This window comes from Geotrypetes seraphini, chromosome 1 (genome assembly GCF_902459505.1).
Source record: "Geotrypetes seraphini chromosome 1, aGeoSer1.1, whole genome shotgun sequence".
NCBI classification, from domain to species: Eukaryota; Metazoa; Chordata; class Amphibia; order Gymnophiona; family Dermophiidae; genus Geotrypetes; species Geotrypetes seraphini.
In genome coordinates, this window is record NC_047084.1 from 320,142,246 (window position 1) to 320,154,793 (window position 12,548).

General features: G+C 48.0%; 1 protein-coding gene across 2 annotated transcripts in view; it reads left to right on the top strand.

The window, feature by feature from the left end:
* Positions 1-12,548, top strand: part of MANBA (mannosidase beta) — a 156,137-nt gene that overhangs the window by 16,072 nt on the left and 127,517 nt on the right. For both annotated transcript variants that reach the window (XM_033956878.1, XM_033956887.1), the window contains exon 3: positions 3,743-3,964. In XM_033956878.1, coding sequence (XP_033812769.1) covers positions 3,770-3,964 — 195 coding nt within the window. In that variant the 5' untranslated portion in view covers positions 3,743-3,769. The remainder of the gene's footprint in view (positions 1-3,742; positions 3,965-12,548) is intronic.

The following is a 12,548-nucleotide window of genomic DNA, read 5'->3' on the forward strand; positions in this document are numbered from 1 at the left end:
GTCTCGCCACTTTTACTTGCGTGAGTTCTGCGCTTCTTGAGGCCTCTCTTGCGGTGGCCACTAACCGCCTCTCAGAAGGCAACCGGTCCTTCGCCTATCGGGACGCCTTCAATTGAATCCCGTCTGCCTTGGTGGTTTGGACTCCTTCTCCGGAGGGGCCCTCCGGATACCTTTCTTGTGTTCTCGGCCTCCTTCTCAGCAGCCGCAATAGCTGTAGCAGCGCCGGGTTATGGTCCAGTCGCCGGCTTCGGCGATTCCTGGCCATCTTTTTGACTATTCTCGCATAGCCTCCGGGCTGCTCTCCTTCTGGGATTCCTCCCCTCCCTTCGGGAGGGGTGTCTCCATGTCTATGCACCAGGAGTATAGCCTCGCTTCTGCCGGTTGGGCATTCCCATCCTCCCATCTGCGTCTGGTCCAGGCCCTTCGTGACCTGCACTAGTTCTAGTCTGGGAGTGGTTCAGACTCTGCCCGCCCCAGTCTCGGGAGTCCGTCGGGGCGGACCTGGACCCAGTTTGTCTGCGCTCCTTCTTGTCTCGGCCTCAGGGGGTGGCCCTTGTTTGTTTATGCCGGAAGGTGGCCCCTCTGTCCTCGGTTCGCCTCCGGTCTTTTCTGCCTCGGCAGGCCGCCTGTCTGCGCTTGAGTCAGCTGGTGTCTCCGCAGTCTTCGGCCTCGGCCGAGCTGATGTTGATCCTTTTGGGATCATGGGTCTCCATGGTTCATGTCCCGATGTTCGCCTGGTTTCATCTTCGTGTTCCCCGCTGGACCCGAGCATCTCAGTGGTGGCAGGATCGGGATCCCGCTTCCAAGCACATTGTGGTGCCTCCCTCCTTGACACGCTTGTTTCGTTGGTGTGCCACCTCTTCGTATCCCCGCATCAGAAGGTTCTGCCGATGGACTCCTCGGCATAGGCTTAGGGGTGCACCTCGACGGCCTTTGGACTCAGGGTCTTTGGTTGGGTGCGGGCCGTCGCAGCCGCATCAATCTGCTGGAGCTCCGGGCCATTTATAATGCCGGGGTGGATTTTCGTTATTGGTTGCAAGATTGCGGGGTCCTGGTGCGTCCCGACATCCCGGTGGCGATGTATTCTGTGACCAAGCCAGGGTGTACAGGTTCCCTGTTACTTTGCAGGGGAGCCCTTCGTCATTGGCAGGGGGCATTACACCACTACTTATTTCTTTGGGCGGTGTATTTCCGGGGCGAGCAGCATTGTCTGGTGGACACGTTGAGTCACCCTTCTCGGCCGCATGAATGGTCGCTCCATTCTCAGACTCTGCGGCATGTGGTTGTTCGGTGGGGAACCCCACAGGTAGTTCTGTTCGCTTCGCCCCTCACTCACTGGTTGCCTCGAAATTGCTCGAGGATGTTCTCCCGGGTTCGCATCGAGGTGGATGCTTTCCTTCTCGATTGGATGGGCAGGTTCCTCTATGTGTTCCCTCCCTTTACTCTGATTCTCAGATCTTTGATGCACCTCCTGTCGGGCTGCGCCACCATGATCTTGCTGGCTTCTCTGTGGCCCTGACAGCTGTGGTTCTCCCTGCTCCTTCAGCGTGTCAGGGAGCCTCTGCTTCTACCTATGTTCCCTTCTCTGCTGTCTCAGTGTTGAGGTTTCTGTTGCCTCCCAATCTGCAGTCTCTACACTTATCAGCTTGGTTCCTCGCAACGTGCCTCCCTCCTTCTGTTTCTCTCAGTCGGTGGGGATATTCTCGAGGCTTCTTGTATGGGCTCCACTCGGCAATGCTTTTCCCAGAAATGCTCCTGATTTGCTGCGTGGTGTGCTGAGCACTGCATGGATCCACTCTCTGCCTCCTTCCCTTCAGTGCTGGATTTTCTGTTCCACTTGTCTCGGTCTGGTCTCAAATCGACATCTATCCGAGTCCACCTCTGTGCGATTGCTGCCTTTCCTTGGCCGCTGGATGGAAAGCTGCTCTCCGTCCATCTGACGGTTTCCCGCTTTCTGAAGGGTCTCTTCAATGTTCATCCTCCGCTCAAGCCCCCTCCGGTGGTTTGGGATCTTAGGGTGGTCCTGGCTCAATTGGTGAAACCTCCGTTTGAACCCATTGATAACGTTCTTTTGATCTTTTTCACCTGGCGGGTGGTATTCCTGGTTGGTCTCACGTCTGTTCGTAGAGTCCGTGAGCTGCAACCTCTGGTTGCGGACCCGTCTTCTGCTGTATTTTATCAGGACGCAGTGGTCCTGCGTACTCATTACAAGTTCTTGCCCAAGAAGGTTTCGGACTTTCATCTCAATCGTTCCATTGTTCTTCCGGTCTTATTTCCGAAGCCCCACTCTCATCCTGGCGTGGTGGCGCTTCATACGATTGACTGTAAGAGGGCGTTGGCTTTTTATCTTCAACGCACTCAGTCTCATCGGACGGTTCCTCAATTGTTTTTGTCCTTCGACCCTACTCGGGTGGGACGCCCTGTTTCCCAGCGCACCTCGTCCAACTGGTTGGCTGCTGGTTTGCTACGCTCAGGCTGGTCTCGCGCTGCATGGTCGAGTCCCGGGACATAGAGTCCGAGCGATGGCGGCTTCTGTAGCTTTCCTCAGGTCAACGCCTATCGAGGAGATTTGCAAGGCTGCCACTTGGTCTTCGGTTCATTCTTTCACCTCCCACTACTGTCTGGATACTCTGTCCAGGAGTGACGGCCGGTTTGGCCAGTCGGTTTTGCGTAATCTGTTTTCTTGAATTGCCAACTTCCCTCCGTCCCTTTTTGGTTAGCTTGGAGGTCACCCACATGTGAGAATATGCTGCCTGCTTGTCCTGGGATAAAGCACAGTTACTTACCGTAACAGGTGTTATCCAGGGACAGCAGGCAGATATTCTCACAACCCGCCCGCCTCCCCAAGGTTGGCTTCTTTGCTAGCTATCTAAACTGAAGACCATGAGGAGGGGATGCGCCCTCTAGTGGATCAGGAAGGCACACACATGCGTGGTGCAGCACTAGCAAACTTGAAATCTTCAATCAAGTTTGCTTAAAAAGCTGTCCGCATCGGGGCTCCGTGGATGACGTCACCCACATGTGAGAATATCTGCCTGCTGTCCCTGGATAACACCTGTTACGGTAAGTAACTATGCTTTACCAGTAGTCATCACAATAGCAGACTTTTTACTGTCCTGGTGCTTAGTCCATGACTGTAGTTCTCATAGTAGTGGACATCCTTATTAGCCCAGCTTTCAGTCAGTATTGGAGACAATACCAACATTTATCAATAGAGACACAATCTCTTATGACAACACTAGCATTTAGAGTAAACTCTTAAAATACTGTTTCAGATCTGCTGTTATGAAGCATCAAATTTTTTTTCTCCCTTTTTTTTTTTCTTTGTGCCCAGTGTGTTCCTCCTGTTTCTTTTTGGCTTCCAGCTCAAATTAGAACAAGGTCTGGGATTTGATGTCATAACCCTTCAACCACAGAAACCTAGGGATTTTTCCCTATACTCCTTAGCTCAATTATCACTGCAACATTTCTTGATCGGGGACACCCACCAGTAGTACTGCCAGAACCCTGTATTCATGGGCCTTCAATCTAGCTATTGTGCAATAATTAGCGACACCCCTTCCCCTCAGCATCCATAAGGAATCTGATGCCTCAACTGAGGCATTGCACCTTGTTTTCTCCGCTGTTTGCCACTACTCTGAGCCACCAGACTGCTCCTGGATTTTATACATATTTTTAAAACCAATTTCTGTCTACATGTTTGATGCACATTTTGAGATTCCTGTATGATTTTGTATTTCAGGTTTGGTAGCGCTTCTCCAATCTGAGAATGCCACTGCTGGAGCTGTACTTGCTGCTGGCCGTATGCTGTGGGGCAGAGATCTTTGCTGATCCTGGGCCAGTGGTGCTCAGCCTGCAAGGGTGGAATTGGCAGGTTCGCAATGGGAATGGATCAATAGTGCTTGAGGCAGTGTCTGTGCCTGGCTGTGTGCACACAGCACTAATCAACCAGCAGGTTATCCAGGTACTTTTAACATCAGAGTAACTGAACAAAACCTACTGTGTACTCCCTATGTTACATTATATACTGGAGGCCCCTGTTCCATCTGTAGCAGCTGCCATATAAAGTTAACTGCTGTCCCCTTCCTGCCCTCCCTTGTCAGGTACTGCACCCAGCCCCCTTCCTGCCAGGCATTGCACCCAGCCGCCCTCCCTCCCCTTCCTGCCAGACTCTGCACCCAGCCCCCCTCCCTCCCCTCCCTGACAGACTCTGCACCCAGTCCTCCCCTGCCAGGAACTGCACCCAGCCCCCTTCCTTCCCTCCCCTGTCAGGCTCTGCACTCAGACCCCCTCCCTCCCCTCCATGTCATTCTCTCCATCCTGTCCCCCTCCCAGGTTCTGCACCCTGCCCTGTCCTCATACCTCCTCTGCCGATCCCTGGTGATCCAGAGGTGCAGCGGGCAGGAGCAAACTTTCCATGCTCCTGCCCCACTGCTAACCCATCTGTTCAGAATGACACACTTATTGCACTAGAACATAAGAAGTTGCCTCCACTGAGGCAGACCAGAGGTCCATCTTGCCCAGCGGTCCGCACCCGCGGCGGCCTATCAGGCTTAATTGCCTGAGCAGTGCCCCTGACTAATTTTGTAACTGCCTCTAATCCTCTCCTTATAACCTATTTCTACTCCTATCTGTACCCCTCTATCCCTTTGTCCTCCAGGTACCTATCCAAACCTTCTTTGAAGCCCTGTAGCGTGCTCCTGCTTATCACTTCTTCCGGTAGCGCGGTCCATGTGTCCACCACCCTCTGGGTGAAAAAGAACTTCCTGGCGTTTGTTCTAAACCTTCCCCCTTTCAATTTCTCCGAGTGCCCCCTTGTACTTGTGGTTCCCCATAATTTAAAAAATCTGTCCCTGTCCACTCTTTCTATGCCCTTCATGATCTTGAAGGTTTCTATCATGTCCCCTCTAAGTCTCCGCTTTTCCAGGGAGAAAAGCCCCAGCTTCTTCAGTCTGTCAGCATATGAGAGGTCCTCCATACCCTTTATTAGCTTAGTTGCTCTTCTCTGGACTCTCTCAAGTACCGCCATGTCCTTCTTGAGATACGGCGACCAGTATTGGACGCAGTACTCCAGGTGCGGGCGCACCATTGCACGGTACAGTGGCAGGATGACTTCCTTCATCCTGGAAGTTATACCTTTCTTAATGATGCCCAACATTTTGTTTGCCTTCCTTGAGGCTGTGGCGCACTGCGCTGACGCCTTCAATGATGTGTCTACCATCACTCCCAGGTCTCTTTCAAGGTTACTCACCCCTAGCGGTGATCCCCCCATTTTGTAAGTGAACATCGGGTTCTTTTTCCCTACATGCATGACTTTGCATTTCCCTATGTTGAAGCTCATTTGCCATTTTTTGGCCCACTCTTCCAGCGCTGTCAGATCCTTTTGGAGATCTTTGCAGTCCTCCGTGTTTCCAACCCTGCTGTATAGTTTGGTGTCATCCACAAATTTAATAACCTCACATTTTGTTCCTGCCTCTAGGTCATCAATAAATATATTGAACAGGAGCGGTCCCAGCACCGACCCCTGTGGAACTCCGCTCGTGACCCATTGCCAGTCTGAGTAATGGCCCTTTACTCCAACCCTCTGTTTCCTGTCCGCCAGCCAGTTTTTGATCCATCAGTGGACCTCCCCTTGCACCCCGTGGTTCCATAGCTTCCTTAGCAGTCTTTCATGTGGTACCTTGTCGAAGGCTTTTTGGAAGTCAAGGTAAATGATGTCTATAGATTCCCTTTTGTCCACCTGGCTGTTTACCCCCTCAAAGAAGTATAATAAGTTTGTGAGGCATGACCTGCCCTTGCAGAAGCCATGTTGCTTCGGCTTTAGCTGCCCAGTGTTTTCGATGTGTTCCCAGATGCTGTCTTTAATCAGCGCTTCCATCATCTTTCCCGGGACCGAGGTCAAGCTCACCGGCCTGTAGTTTCCTGGGTCTCCCCTTGGGCCTTTCTTGAAGATGGGTGTGACATTTGCTATTTTCCAGTCTTCCGGAATCTCTCCAGTTTTTAAGGATAGGTTGCATATTTGTCGAAGTGGCTCAGCTATTTCGTTCCTTAGTTCCTTGAGTACCCTTGGGTAAATGCCGTCCGGACCCGGCGATTTGTCGCTCTTTAGCCTGTCTATCTGCCTGAGGACATCCACCTTGCTCACCTCTAGTTGGACCAGGTTTTCATCCTGATCTCCTTTTACGATCTCTTCCGGTTCCGGAATGTTGGTTGTGTCCTCCCTCGTGAAAACTGAAGTGAAGAACTCGTTTAACCTGTCAGCTATCTCCTTTTCCTCTTTTACCACTCCCTTTCTGTCTCCATCATCCAAGGGTCCCACTTCCTCCCTTGCTGGTTGCTTCCCCTTGACGTACCTGAAGAATGATTTGAAGTTTGTTGCTTCCCCCGCCAATCTCTCTTCATATTCTCTTTTTGCTTTCCTAACCACTCGGTGACACTCCTTTTGGTGTTTTTTGTGCTCCTTTTGATTAGATTCTTACCTTGCTAATATCTTTTCTAGTAGATAGCACCACCCTATCAGTCATCTCCTGTGCCTGCTTATTGACTCAATCCAAAAGTTCGAGTCCAAACTGATATTTCGATGTCAGTCAGATCTTAAGGGTATGAAGAATAATCTATTGCAATAACACATTGGGGTATTATTTGAGCTCCATATGTTTGTTTGGCATACTTGTTTCACTTTTTTGATTGTTGAATGTTTAACATATGTTATAATTTCAGAGCAGAACAGAGTTGTAGTTCAGGGAGTTTCCCTTACCCCTCCTTGACATGTGTTTCTGTATGGGGCTATTGCCTGCTTTGGTACAAACTGAAGAGGGCATCGGAGCCCTCTAGTGAAGGAAGAGAGATTCAAAAGCAGGTAAGGTAAGAACCTAATCTCTTTTTCTGCTTTCTTTCTTGCAGTGCCAAGCCTTGGCAACATATCCCATCTTACATTGGAACTGAATCTGCTTTTGATAAATTTAATTCCTTACTCAAAATCCACTTTTTATCAGCAGTGCTGGTTTGGGAAATGAGTGCTTGGATCAGTGCTCTTCAACATATTTATAAACGATCTGGAAATTGGTACGACGAGTGAGGTTATTAAATTTGCAGACGATACGAAGTTATTCAGAGTAGTGAAGATGCAGGAGGGTTGCGAAGACCTGCAACGTGACATAAACACGCTCGAGAAATGGGCCGCGACATGGAAATGAGATTTAACGTGGATAAGTGTAAGGTGTTGCATGTCGGTAACAAAAATCTTATACACAAATACAGTGGTACCTCGGTTTACGAGTGCACCAGTTTGCGAGTGTTTTGCAAGACAAGCAAAACATTCGCAAACTTGGTGCCTCGTAAACCGAGCTTGCCTCGCTCTACGAGCGCCCGCCCCCTGCGATCCGGCATCCCCCCGCTCGTGTTGCCCCTCCTCCCCCCCCGAGCAGTCAATGACACTTCCTTTACCCAACTTGGCACCAGTGCCGGTGCCCGAAGATCCTCCCTCTTCTGACGTGGCCTGGGCTGGGCGGTGCATCGGAGATCCTCCTTCTTCTGGTCTGGGCTGGGCTGGCTTTGAGCATTTGCGCATGCTCAAAGCCTTCTGGTCTCGCTCTCTCTGAGATTGAGAGCGAGACCAGATGGCTTTGAGCATGCGCAAATGCTCAAAGCCAGTCCAGCCCAGCCAAACCAGAACGTATGCAGGTTAGAGGTCTGCATGGGAATCCCTCCCTAACCCACGGGACTCCCACGAGGAACCCCCTCTAGCCAACGGGACTCCCACGGGGATGGAAGGCTTTGGAAGCAGAGTTCAACCATATAATATAATGGACATGTCAGCCTTAGTAAAAGAGGGGGGGTTTATAAGCTAATTACCTGAACAGAAAACAAAAAAAGGGTTCCACCAAAGAGATTCCACAAGGAAAACAGCAGCGCAAATACAAAAGAAACTGTGGAATTGATGATCCTGTCAGAAGTACCGTAATTGCTGCTTTTTATGGGGACGGGCGGGTATGGAGGTAATTCCTTGCGGGGACGGGTGGGGACGGAGAGGATCCTGGCGGGGACGGGTGGGGATGGAGAGGATCCTGGCGGGGACGGGTGGGATTTCTGTCCCCGCACAACTCTCTAATGCAAGTAAGGCTAGTCTCAATTAGGGCACTGGTCTTTGACCTAAGGGCCGCCGCGTGAGTAGACTGCTGGGCATGATGGACCACTGGTCTGACCCAGCAGTGGCAATTCTTATGTTCTTATGTTCCAGTACCCGTCCTCCCTTTAAGATAAGTGCTGTTTGTTATTTCTTTGACATTCATCTTTATACTAAAGCACTTTACACTATTTATATGATGTGCATTAAGCACTAGCACTTAAAAAACCAGCAGAACCCAATGAATGATATCCTTTACCTGTACAGGCTGTTATATGAATCTTTGATGGTTTAACAGCTCAGGTATCTGAGGGCACTGCTAATTACTATATACTTGCTATTTACAAGTCTTTTCCTGTTGATACTGTTTACTGTCTTGCCAAATATTTGTTTTATGGCCCTGTTACATAGTGAAAAACACTCAAAAGTATAAGCAATGTAACAAGTCACTCTTTCAACAGTATCAACAGAAAAGACTTGTAGTGTAGCTGGGTTTATAATAGGTGGCAGTTCAGGTATCGGAGGGTTCTGCCACCTATTATAAACCCAGCTACACTACAAGTCTTTTCTGTTGATCCTGTTACATAGTGTCTTGTGAAGTTTTTGTTTTATGCGTCTTTTATTGCTTTATTTTATTCAGATTGTAAATCACTTAGATATATGTTTGGCAGTATACAATTGAATCTTGATCCTCTTATCCCTGTCTTTCAGCTCATGGGAATTTTAAATAAACTGATTTACCTCCAATCTTGTGGAAATACAGATGTTAGATAGTGCATTGATTGCTCACCATTTTTTAAAAAGTAAACAATATATATGGCCATCACATTATGAAGGAGATTTTGTAGCTTACACATCTCCTTTGTTCCTTTTTTTTTTGCCAGCCTGACTCCTATTAGTTGTATCACAAGACTACCTCTAGAGGTCTCAAGGGCACTATTTTGAATAAGGGAACAATTGGGGCAGAGATTATCTGGTAAGTTCTGAGGATAAGGACAGTCTCTACCCTGATCTAAAAAAAAAAAAATCAAAGGTGAAAGATAACTGGAGAGGGGCAGTATATGGTGTTATAAAGGGATTGAGGATGGGGCAACTACATGACCCAACCCTTTAAAAATATTTTCAGCTTTAGAAATGCAGAAATATACCACAGGTTACTGAATATCATGGTAGATTTTCCCGTGGTAGAATAGTACGCCAGGGTACTGTTTTACCCTGGAATAGTAAGTAGAGCCATTAGCTGGATAGAGGTCCCTGTGATTCCAAAATAACCTTTAGTTTGATATAATTCTGTCCTTTTGATTTTGTCTAGTATTGGCAATTCAAAAGTACTGAAATGTTAACTAGGTCCCTGTTGCTCCAGCTTTTTCAAAAGTACATAAATAGAAGGAAATACTCAACAAATAGTTAAGTTCTACAACTCCCTTGCCAGTGGATGTAACAGTGGTTAGCATGTCTGGGTTTAAAAAAAATGGACAAGTTCCTGGAGGAAAAGTCTGTAATCTGTTACTGAGCTAGACATGAGAAAAATCCCTGTTTACCCTGTGATTGGTAGCATGCAATGTTGCTACTATTTGGATTTCTGCCAGGTACTTGGGACCTGGATTGGCCACTGTCGGAAACAGGATATTGGGCTAGGTAGACCATTGGTCTGACCCAGAACAGCTGCTATTATGATGAAATGGTCAAAACTTATATTGACCAATATTCAAAGCATTTAGCTAGCCTGACTGATTTAATCACTTGGTCTGAGTTAGCTGTTAATTTTCAGTGATGGCTCCACTTAGCCAGGTGAAATTCTTGGTTAGTGTCAAACAACAAAGTTGGGGGTGTTCTGGGACAGAGTTGGCACTTGGCTGCTTAAGTGCTGATGTTGAGCCCTTAAATGGCCAGGTTTAGTAAACAAAGTCTGTCCCTTTTTATTTTTTTTTTACACTAATCCATGGCCTCTTAAGTGCTGAATATTGACTTAAGCGACTATGTGCTAACTGACTGGTCCTTGCTTTGAATATCCAGGAATAACTTAGTCGGTGGTGAGCAAAATGCTATTCTCCTAGAGCAGAGTCTCACAAATTTTTCCAAGCCATAGAACACTAAACTTGGAAATATGGCTGGAAGATCGACATGATGGTATCGCATGCATCATCACATCGATCCACGCATGCGTGGAAGCCCTTCAGACAGGGCTCTGAGCTTGTTAACCCAGAAATGACTATGCAGTTGGGGAGGTGCGGAGTGCAGGAGAGGCTCTGGCTACACGATGTGTCTTTCGTGACACACTACTGTGATGCAGCACACAGTTTGCGATACACTGTCCTAGAGGCTTGGAAAAATCACTGATAGAATGAATATTTTTCTCGTAGATAGCCCTGCTGCTTAACTCTTCAGAATTACTGTTGAGGTTTTTGTCCTATTTGTTACAATGGAGCAAGTCAGTTGTTTTATTTATGGTATCAAATACTCATTTTTTCCATGATGTAAGTAAAACAAATCTTAACACATAACACACCAGCTGCAAATGTGCAGCAATAAATGTAATCCATAAAAGATCACAAATGAATAAGTGTATAAAACTACAAAAATAAATGTTTATTTGTACCACTTTCATAATTATGACCACCTTCAACTGACAGCTTTGGTGCAATATTAGGTTAGCAGCCATTTGCAGAGATTAGAACAGAGAGCCTCTATCTAGTTGGATGAAAGAGATGATTAACATTGCAAATAGCCTGGACAGGTTTAGAAATCTTTTCTCTATAACCAGGAGTCTTTGGTATGACTCTCCAGGAGAGAGGACTAGAGTGGCAGCAGAAAGTGGGCTGAATACATGGAAGAGCCAATGCAGGTGGTGAAAGCAACCAAAACTAGCAGGATAAATGTAGAGGGATCCCTGATGAAAATAAGTTAGTGAAAATCAAAAATAAGTGGATTCTGGCACCCCATCAGAAAATGGGGACAATATGAAGTACATAATCAAAAAGAAAATACGTCTAAAAACCAGCCTAAATTGGCACTTGGACGATCAAAAATACAGGTTGTCCAAGTACCGATAATCAAAACTGGTTTTAGAGGTATGTAAAAGCAGCTTAGGCCTTTTTACTGCCGCTGGTTGCCCAGAGTGAAAAGGGGTGTTTTACGAGGAGTGGTTAGGGTGGGAGGTGGGCTGACCTAGACTTAGTCATCCAGCAGCCATAATCAAAAGTTTGACGAGGTAGGGTGGGGTCCAGCAGGAGGGACTGGGCATCCCTCCTGCCGGTGAACATTCGGGGGTAGGGGAGTGTCCGGCAAGAGAGACTGAGTATCTCTCCTGCTGGAGAACTATCGGGGGTCGCAGTTAGTGCCGGGCAGGAGGGACTAGGCATCCCTCCTGCTGCGATCATTCAAGGGGGGAGAGGAGGGATCCAGCAGAAGAGATACCCAATCAGGGGTCGTGGTGGGTGCTGGACAGGCAGGACTGGGCATTTCTCCTGCCGGCGATCATATGGGGGGTCGCGGCAGGTTCTGGCAGGAGAGATTGGGCATCTCTCCTGCCGTGATCGTTGGAGGGGGGGAGGCAGGTGGGGGGGGGGGCAGGTCCATGATTCTCTAACCGGCGCTTATGACAGATGCCGGTTAGAGAATCGTGCTTTTAGGCAAAGGATTGGTCCCTTCCATGGGCAATTTTTTTTTTTTTTTTTTTTTTAAGAATAGGGCTTAAAGGTAGATTTAGTGGTGGTCGGGGCGATTAAATACCTGAACATACAGGTAGGCCATTTGGATGTTTTTTTTGAGAATGGACATTTCCCTGCTGCTTACTTTGGGTGCTTTAAAGCCTTAGGCCAAAAAGGGACTAAGAGCTAAATTTACTTACCTTTCCTATCGTGTCCGATCCATGGCAGGCTGACAAATTCTCAACGTATCCTCATGCAAATGGGGGTGATCATAGGCACGCCTCCCACCGATCGCATGGATCGCTCTCCAGCGATCCTGATGCATACGCAGACTATCTCCTTTGCCTGTAGATGGTCTGCGCATGCTCATGGCGAAGATAGAGCTTGACACTTTTTTTTGTTGTTATTACAGAGCTGGAAACTTCTATGAGCATTTGGTTTTAACCTGTGGGTTGAAAGCAGGACTGGACCGCGGGTTAAAACCATGGAAATCAGGGCAGAGAGCAGGAGATTGGGGCAGAGAGCAGGGGGTTTTAAACAAGCGAATGGTCCTCAGCAGTCGCTTGTTTTTTGATGGGTCAGCCCAGTCAGTGTTGCTGAAATTATTTTGTGAATCGCATCCTTCCTACTTTGCATGCCATTCCCCTTCATTTGCATGCGCGGATCGGATAGGAGGATGATCGGCACAAAGGTTAGTGATTCAGGTCGGATGAAATTCGGGTCAGTACACAATCGCAAACATGATTGGTGGGCTTAGTGAATCTAGCCCTTAG